Source organism: Podarcis gaigeae (genome assembly GCF_964106915.1).
Source record: "Podarcis gaigeae genome assembly, chromosome: 6".
NCBI lineage: Eukaryota > Metazoa > Chordata > Lepidosauria > Squamata > Lacertidae > Podarcis > Podarcis gaigeae.
This window is the reverse complement of record NC_139682.1, coordinates 31,823,141-31,832,842: the sequence shown is the minus strand read 5'-3', so window position 1 is coordinate 31,832,842 and position 9,702 is coordinate 31,823,141. Positions and strand designations below refer to the sequence as shown.

The 9,702-nt window shown below is 48.3% G+C and overlaps 1 protein-coding gene across 1 annotated transcript; it reads left to right on the top strand.

Moving 5' to 3' along the window:
• The first annotated feature begins 2,745 nt into the window (after positions 1-2,745).
• Positions 2,746-8,285, top strand: LOC310848067 (uncharacterized protein). The gene is made up of 2 exons (XM_083746655.1): positions 2,746-3,957; positions 7,545-8,285. The coding sequence occupies exons 1-2, from the start codon at positions 3,513-3,515 to the stop codon at positions 8,087-8,089; spliced, it is 990 nt and encodes a 329-aa protein (XP_083602781.1). The 5' UTR covers positions 2,746-3,512; the 3' UTR covers positions 8,090-8,285.
• The last annotated feature ends 1,417 nt before the right edge of the window (positions 8,286-9,702 follow it).

The window sequence follows — 9,702 nt, the reverse complement described above, 5'->3', positions numbered from 1 at the left end:
TTTTCTCTGTTCTTTTTGAAAACTCACCCGAGCATGTCAGGAACTTGCAGAAATCCACAGCTGGGATGGGACGTTTCTCTTTGTGTACAAACACAAGAAGCCCACCCTGCAGCCTGAGTGTGTTGGGCACGGGGCCAGAGAGGAGCTTCTCCCTCCTGTTGCTGCCAATTCAGAGGGTTGCCTGCCAGCTCTGTGCAGAAGTCAGTCATGGCTGACGAGGGTCTGGCTGACTCCAAAGGCAGCTGAACTGCTCCTCAAGAGTCCAGAGAAATGTCTATATTTGGGCATTTTGCATAGACTAGCCCAAGCAAAACTTCATTCCTTTGCTCTTCCTAATAGTGGGAAGCCTTCCAACTGCCCAGAGCGGCCAAGAAGAGGAGAGAAAACAAGGCTTAGTTCACAAGGACCTCTTCCTTCATTACCAAGCTACACTCACAGCAGCACTGCGGTCCTCCCTCATCTGGTGCTTCTTCCACCTGTGGTTCTCCTGTCATTGCCACCAAGTTCTTTGCCATCAGCACACAGCTGTCCTCGGTCATAAGAGCACCCGGCAGGCTCTGCTATCCTATCACAGATGCCCCTTGACTTCTGTAAGTCAGTGCCACATTGCAAACAGTCCCACAGGTGGCAGATGAAAATAGAAAAGAAGGGCAAGGGATGTGAAAGCAAAGGAGGAGATTTACTTTCATGCTATTGGGTTGCATGACCTGCCTAAAACGACCGGCTGATGAAGTCACAAAGACTTCATTTCCCACCCACCTAGAAAGCAATTCCCTCCCCCCCCCCCCCGCAAATCCTCAGTATGGGTCTGAATTTCATTGTGTCACACAAATTCTCCCCTGTTTCTCCCACACTGCTACAGTGATATCCAAGACCAAAATGTTGTCTGGTATTGTCCCAGCCAATGAGGTGAAGTTGGAGAAAATGCCACAATATTAGAAACAGATTCAGTGCACACCACTAGCCATATTCTGAGGTATTTCAATAAACATAAAATTGGAAGACTGAGCGCTCAGTGGCATGAGGAATTTGCAAGTAAGCCAGGCTTAAACACTTATATGGGGTGTTCCTATTTGCAGACCCAGACTTCATTTTTTCATACAGTTTCGTAAATGGAATTGCTTATATTTCTATGATATCAGTGAGTTTACACTGTTTTGCATACAAAACAACCATGAAAAATTGTGGCTAATGTTGAGAAAGGTAGTGGAGGAAAAGAGGGCTGGCTAACTGATTATTTGTGGGGCGGACTTTTCGGTCTGTGCAAACCAAATACGGTAACTTGTGCCATAGCATTTGTGTCTGCAATCTGCACAGAACTTGGGAACTTAATAAATGAAGATGTTTACGCTTAAAACAGTTTTACATGAGCATCTACAAGGGAGCCATTCCAGCAGTGACTCAGAGCCAGATAACAATGTCTCGGGGCTATGGGAAACCATAAATGCTAATTGCTTGAGTGGCGCGGTCCCTGAACAGAGCAACTATTGTCACTTAAAGAGGAATTTCTGTGCTCTTCCCTTCCCTCTAATATTAAAAATGGCATCATCATCATCATACTTTAAGATACCTTGAGATGAGGACAATTCCCTACTCTTGGTGGTCTCTCTCTGCACTGCAATGCATAAAATGAGGCTGTTTGGGGTCATAGCACCATCACTTCCCCTTGGCCACTCAGAGCTGTGGAACTTCTGCTTTCCACTGAAAATGAAAAATGGATGGCCTGCCTTTCCTCAGTAAACACTATGGATTTCTCCACCTAATGCTGGAAAGTATACAAGGGGACTTTAGCACCCTTTGTTATTTATGGCACTGAATTATGCTGTCCCAGGGATTACTAGAGGGATTTCCAGAGGATTCGCCATGTTGGTTTGTTGCAGCAGAAACAACAAAGGTACCTTAAAAACAAAAAATGTTATAACAGCATAAGCTTTCGTGAACTGCAGCCCACATCATCAGATGCAGGGCAAGTGGTCCTCAGTTGTTGGGTATATATACACAAGGACAAGGGTTAGGTAGGAGTTAAATGGCAACTGAATTTTAAAAGTACTGACAATTCAGTTAGATCACAAATGTATGCAAATGACCCCAGCAGAAATGATTGGGGATGGACTATCATCTTACCATTGCTGGGTAATTTAATACTTTAAGTGAGGCAGAAAACCACGATCTCTATTCAGACCCAGAACAGAACTGAATGTTTTGATAATTTAATTTGGAAAAGAGATCCTGTTCTTTGGTTTGATCAGTGACAATCTCTTCTGCCCCTTTTCTGGGTGGATATCTGCAAGCTCCCTGGGATGCAAAATATAGCTTGGAAGTGGGACGATTGATCAAGAAAACATTCCCCTCCTGGTGAAAGGATCAGTAGAAAGATCAGGGTCCTTAGATCCCACTTTCATTAGAGCACCAGTAGCAGTAACCATTATCACAAGTTGTGATAACACAACACTTAGGGGGAAAACACAAGTGGCAGGGGCAGAGCAATGGATTTTAATCAAGGCTGGACACTGTCTTACTCCAGTGTTAGTTAATCTTGAATAACTATCATCAACCCCTACACTTTGATTTCACCAATCAGCATGCACTGGAAGGATGGAGAAATAGTCTGGGACTTCGCTTTCCGCTTGGGTGATGCAGCCCTGCCCTCAAGTGGTGGGATTCTTGCCTCACATGCTCAAGGAAAGGCACATTGCTATTGGTTGAAGGGCTGTGGTTTTGGGTTTTTTAATATTTTGGGCTGAGGTATTTTGTTTTTAATATTTTGGGATTCAATTAAGACACAATTAAGGACTTTAAAGTCCTATTAAGCACATGTTTAACTGTGCAAATGATGGGAATTTATTGAACCAAGTGATAGCCCTAATGCACGTAATGTACGACGAAGGAAATCCTTAACCAACCTGCTCCTGGCTAGAGCTGATGGAAACTGAAGCCCAAAACAGTGGCGACTGCAGGACACCAGGTAAGCTAAAGCGGAAGGAAGTTCATCTCCACGCACCAGACAATCGGAGTTCCCTAGTCAACAAAAGTTTATGTCACAATATATTGATTAGTCTTTATGATGGGATTCTGGGCCTTTTGCTACAAATATGACGTGCAGGAGGAATTACAACAGGTAGCGCCTTCCACATCACTGCCTCTCCGTGAAAAGCATCACCTGTTGAACTTCTGCACGCCATGCGGGAGAACTTCTGCCGGGTGGGAGAGCGGGGATTCCACATGGATCAGATTTAGCCGTGAAGGGGGACAGAGTCGGGGTCCAGCTCCTTTAAAGGCACACGCGCGCACAAACACGCGCACACCGATTCCCACGCCGCCCATCTCCTTTCTCTGCGCCAAGTGCCTCCGCCAGGGGGCGAGAGGCGAGCTGGCCCGGCGCAGCCAGCAGCAGACAAAAGGCCCTTGTGCTCTCGCTCTCTTTCCGCGCCACCGCCGCCCGCGCGTTTGTCCCGCCGGCGGCGGAGAGCGATGTGCCTGGGGCGTGCGCGCCGCCGGGCGGAGGCCGCGCGATGGCCGGGCGCCGCGGGCTGCTGAAGCGCAAGCCCAACTTCACGCTGCAGGAGATCGACGTGCTGATGAGCGAGGTGCTCTGCTACGAGCAGCTGCTCTTCGGCGCCGCCGCCGTCAACGCCTACGAGAAGCAGAAGATCTGGTGGCGCATCACCCACAAGATCAACGCGACCGGGCGCAACCAGCGCGACATCGGCGAGGTCAAGAACCGCTGGCGGGGACTGCGGCGCCGCGCCAACGACAAGATCGCCCGGCACCGCCTCCTGCAGCGCCAGGCCCTGGCCGGGGGGCGACCCCGCCTCGCCCACCTCCCCGGCAGCGACGGCAGCAGCAGCAGCGAGCCCCACAGCTCACCGGAGCTCGGCCCCGAGTGGGCCTCGCCCAGCGTGCGCCCCTCGGATGCGCCGCCGTCACCTGCCGCTATGGAGGTTGTGGCTCTTCAGGGTGAGTGTTCTCCGCCCACAGCCAAAGGTGGGGGAACCCTCAGGCGCAGGGACCCAATGAGGCCTCTCCATTTGGCCCGCTGGATGCCATTTGGCCCTCGGGATGCTCTGGTTTAGCACCGCCCCCTCCGTAGGCCACGCCCCTCGCAGACCCTGTCACGCCTTCTCATATGGCTTTTTGGAATGTGTGTCCTTTGGGAGTGACGAATACCTTTTGCTTGCGTGAATAGATGTATGAGTGTGTGATATGACCTGTGCACTTAATAGTGCATGCGGTGTGCTTTTAAAGCACATGGTTTCCCCCCAAAAGAATCCTGGGAATGATAGTTTCCCACCCACAAACCTCACATTCCCAGTACGCTCAACAGAGTTCTGAGGATTCTGTGTCTGTGTGTAGAAACCTCTGGGTTTCATCTCTAGAATGTAGCTTTCCTCTCAAACTAGAAATCACAGCCATTGGCCCACCCATCACTGGCATGTGGCTCCTGGAAGGTTGGCCCACAAAGCTTCCCCACCTCTGAACTGACCAGTGACCCTTTTCATCCACCCAGCGGTGGCACCAGAAAAAAACGTTTCTGGGTAGGAGGCACAGAAGGGGCAAAGTATATTTCTAGATGGGCAAGTTGTAACCCACATCACTGAAAGAAAATCAACAGCATATATTGATGACAGGAGTCCAGCAATGGGAGTGGGGCTTGTTTGGAGGGTGATTGCCCCCCCTGCCCCTCTCTGGCGCCACCCATGTAGGAGCCTCATGGAAGTTAAGTCATCGCTCTAGCAGCACTTAACTCCGTTTGGGCTAGCATACTCACGGCATGCCCATAAGGCACATGTATCCAATGCACATTTAAAGCACATGACTTCCCTCAAAGAATGCTAGGAGCTGTAGTTTAAGGGCACTGTGAATTTTAACTCTGGGAGGGGAAAAACTACAATTCCCAGGAGTTTTGGGGGGCAGGAGCCATGTGCTTTAAATGTACAGTGGTACCTCGGGTTAAGTACTTAATTCATTCTGGAGGTCCGTTCTTAACCTGAAACTGTTCTTAACCTGAAGCACCACTTTAGCTAATGGGGCTTCCTGCTGCTGACGTGCCGCTGGAGCACGATTTCTGTTCTCATCCTGTAGCAAAGTTCTTAACCCGAGGTACTATTTCTGGGTTAGCAGAGTCTGTAACCTGAAGCGTATGTAACCTGAAGCGTATGTAACCCGAGGTACCTCTGTATGGTGTGGAATTGTCCCTGGACAGGTTTAAAACAGGGATGGGGAGCTTGCAGGCCTCCACACATTGAATTACAGTTCCCATCATCCCTCACCAATGACATTGCTGGCTGAGGCTGGTAGGAATTGGGCATACAGGCACCTGACCACTGATGTAAAAAGTCACCTGGGGTGTATTTGTTGGACCAGCAAAACAAGATTTTGGTATAGCTAAGAAACACGAGCATCCACTTAGCGGTGAGAAGTATTTTGATAATAGGTTTACAGTTGCTGAAATTAGAAAAGCAAATATATTCTCCCATGTATCCATTTGTCCAATAAAAATCAATCCAAAATCTCTTTAGTAGTTCCATTATTGCACACCCAACATAAATTTGTTATTGCTGCTTGCAGACACTGTGGGGAGGCGTGTGAAATCAAAGCCCTATCAAAGGGCTAAGCTGCACTGGGAATAACACATTTAAATACCTCTGCTTACACAAAGCCTACCAAACTGGAGGCATGGGGGGAAACAGAACTGTAATTAACTAGCCAATTGTTATCACATTTGCCACTAGTTTATATATAAGGTAAAGGTAAAGGTACCCCTGCCCGTACGGGCCAGTCTTGACAGACTCTGGGGTTGTGCGCCCATCTCACTTAAGAGGCCAGGGGCCAGCGCTGTCCGGAGACACTTCCGGGTCACGTGGCCAGCGTGACATCACTGCTCTGGCGAGCCAGAGCCGCACACGGAAACGCCGTTTACCTTCCCGCTGGTAAGCGGTCCCTATTTATCTACTTGCACCCGGAGGTGCTTTTGAACTGCTAGGTTGGCAGGCGCTGGGACCGAGCAGCGGGAGCGCACCCTGCCGCAGGGATTCGAACCGCCGACCTTTCGATCGGCAAGTCCTAGGAGCTGAGGCTTTAACCCACAGCGCCACCTGCGTCCCATAGTTTATATATACCGGTATAAAAATATATAAAGTTCTCTTACTGCTGGAGTGTGAACTCTGGAAGTCTCATTGCACTTTATATTATTGTGATGTTGGGTGAAGGCAATTATTTTTCCAAACAGAGGCCACATCCGCACCCTGATTTAAAGCGGTATCATCCCACTATAAGCAGTCATGGCTTCCCCCAGAGAATCCTGGGAAACGTCATTTGTTAAGGGATGTTGAGATTTGTTAAGAGATGTCTATTCCCCTCACAAAATTATAATTCCAATAATACTCTGGGAAGAGGACTTGATTGTTTAGCCACCCTGCCAATTGCAGCACCCTTAACAAACTACACTTCTCAGAATTCTTTGGTGTGACTAAAGTGGCACCGTAGCACTTTAAATGTATGGTGCGAATATGGCCAGCATTTGCTTTCATAGCCTGCTCTCTCAGCTTTCTGTTCATTTGTGCCGCCACTGCCTCTGCCTTGATGTATTTCCTGTTCTTTTGCCCTCTTGGCCTTCAGGCTAGGTTCATTTTTATCAAAATCACTATTTTTAACAGCATGGATTGGTCTTTGAAGTGCTGGCATTGCCATGCATATCACATGACAAGATAGGAAGAAGTTGCATTGATGATACAATGTAGTAGAGAGTGGTATCCTGATAATGCGGAGAGGTATTTCTTCACAGCAACAACAGATGAGGGAAGTCAGATACAGCAAGACAAGAGCCTTTTAGATTGAGAGGGAAAGCATTTCTTCCTATGGCTATGTACACATATTTTTGTCAAACTGTTTTTACAGGTTGTTGACATAGTGGAAAGCTCGTGGTTTTTTCCCAGAGGTAAAAATGGCCCAAGGGCATGCATACAATTAGAAATCCCTCTTTCAAGCTACCTTTGACTGCCTGGAAAAAAAACCCTATTACAAGGACCAGTGGTCTAACGTGGTACAAGGCAGCTTCTTATACTCCATCTTGCAGTGCATATTTTTCTTTTCCACTTTCTTGTCTCCCTGTACCAAAACATTTCTGTATGATGATAGAGCCTTTGATATAGATTCTTGGGACAACTTGAAGTTGGCTTTCTCTCTCTACACCAGTGTGGTGTAGTGGTTAAGAGCGGTAGTCTCGTAATCTGGGGAACCGGGTTCCCGCCTCCGCTCCTCCACATGCAGCTGCTGGGTGACCTTGGGCCAGTCACACTTCTCTGAAGTCTCTCAGCCCCACTCACCTCACAGAGTGTTTGTTGTGGGGGAGGAAGGGAAAGGAGAATGTTAGCCGCTTTGAGACTTCTTCGGGTAGTGATAAAGCGGGATATCAAATCCAAACTCCTCTTCTTCACTCTCTTTTTAACTGCATGTTCGGATGTCAGGAAAGCCCTGAAAGGGCTCGTGGTTCTAGCTGGCTGCTACTTTGAGTTAACCTGATCTGTCCTCTCTGCTCTGGGCAGGTGTGAAGGAGGAGCCAGTGAAAGAAGAACCAGTAGATGTGAAGTCAGAGCCATCCCACTTCCTTCCCACTAAGGCCATCCACCAGCGTGGGAGCCAGGGGGCTGAGACGCAGCTGCTCAGGAGCTCTGCCCATGCCCCCAATGATCCTTGTGAGGGCTGGAGGAGAAGCCCCTCAAATTCCTCACAGACTGAGCTCTCAGAGGCCCTGGGTTCGGATTATGCAAGCATCACATTTGACCATGAGTCACCACCACCTGGGCACCTAAGCGACTGCAACATAGGAGATGTGGTTGCTCCTGAGACTGTGCCGATTGAGGAAGGGCTGTCAGAAAGCAGCCGCCTGAGCCTAGCAGAGAGGCAGATTGTCCAGTCAAATGAGCAGCTGGCACAGGAGGTGCGTGCCTTCCGGCAGGAATATACTGAGAGCCACAGGGAGACTGCCTCCATCTTGCACAGCATTGCTGAAGCCCTGAGTGGCGTCTGCAGCAGTCTGTCTGAGATCCGGGACCTCTACCTCCGCCAGCAGGTGGTACCCAAGCAATGAGGGGTCCACCGGCAGAAGATCCTGAGCAATCTGGATGCAAATGCCCTTTCGCGGAAAGGTGCCAGCTACTCCAGAAGTGACTAATATGGGGAAGAATTTATTCAGCTATTGTGGAGTTACAGGTTTGTTTGTTTTCAGGACAGGTTTTCCTTTGGGTTCTCCTTCCATTCCCAGCTCAATAAAACAGTGAAATTGATATCTCTGCTTAAGAATCAGTTACCGTATTTTTCGCTCTATAAGACGCACCAGACCACAAGACACACCTAGTTTTTGGAGGAGGAAAACAAGAAAAAAAATATTCTGAATCTCAGAAGCCAGAACAGTAACAGCCAGAACTGCGCAGTGAAAGCAGCAATCACTCTTGCTGTTCTGGCTTCTGTGATAGCTGCGCAGCCTGCATTTGCTCCATAAGACGCACACACATTTCCCCTTACTTTTTAGGAGGGAAAAAAGTGAGTCTTATAGAGCAAAAAATATGGTACCAAGCAGGGCATGTCTGTGCTAATGGTGGACCATCTAGCTAAACAGTAGTTTGTGCACTGCGTCACCCTGCTTCTGTCTCCACTGAAAATCCAGAGTCCTTTTTCTAAGGGGTGAACAACCCTGATTTTTCTACCTCCATTTTACTTACTTGGTCTTATTGCTCCAACTGCCCCTCCACACTGCTCTTTTTTTCCCTCTGCCGATCACAGTTATCAGCAGAAGGGGCTTGGTTTGCCCTGCTGAAAATCATCAAGAGCTAAAACTTGTGGAGTCCACTTATGGTTGCCCTGGGGGACAAGAACAGTGCCCACTACAACAGAAGTATTGATTGGTGATCTAGATGGCAATGCTCTAGCATACATACAGTACTTTTAAGCTTACAGCCTCAGGTTGAAGTGGCAGTGGCAGGAATACAGAGATCCAGTTAGATTCAGAGGCAGAAGAAAGATTTCTCATGACAAAATTTGATCCAAAATTAAAACGTCCGTTAAGTGGTTGTCCTTGCAAATGAAGTCAGTTACATGGGGGAAATGTGTGCCCATTTGGGAAGGAATGCTTCAGGGGGAGAGAAAGAGAAAGCTCTGAGGGTCAAGGAGGAGAGCAAATCTGTACCTCTGTGATGGGGAACATGAGTGCCTTCACCTATTGTTGGGCTGTCAACGCCCATCAGCCCAACTGGGGAGACGGATGAGTGGCAGTCCAGTAACATCCAAAGGTCTACAGGTTTCTCAAACTGCGCTGTAATTAAAACATGGGGCTGCAGTTCAGGGAAACACTGTAGGGATATTTTTGTACACCAAGAGCACTGTTCCAAATTCAAGCCTGTGTTACCAATGGCAACCAGGCTTTAGTTAGCTATTTTATACTGGCTGGGCTACTTTGGCCTATATTTCCCCCCCCCAGCTTGCTTGAGAATTTACACTTTAGAAGTGGGAGAAGCTTACCTTTGCAGCTGTTTGTAAACATTAATACTCTGAGTGGCCTGTGGGTGCACACCTCAGTACAGAACCACACCGACTCACTTTCCTCCCTTTCTCCAACATACTCGTATTTTCCCCATATCAAGCTCTTAATCCTTCCAAAAGTGAGAAAAGCGCTCTTAAGTGTTGTTATTCTCCCAGAACCAGCTT

Coding starts and splice junctions, on each gene's coding strand:
- LOC310848067 (XM_083746655.1), top strand. CDS start 3,513: ATGGCCGGGCGCCGCGGGCTGCTGAAGCGCAAGCCCAACTTCACGCTG. Junction 3,958..7,544: donor GGAGGTTGTGGCTCTTCAGG/GTGAGTGTTCTC, acceptor TGCTCTGGGCAG/GTGTGAAGGAGGAGCCAGTG.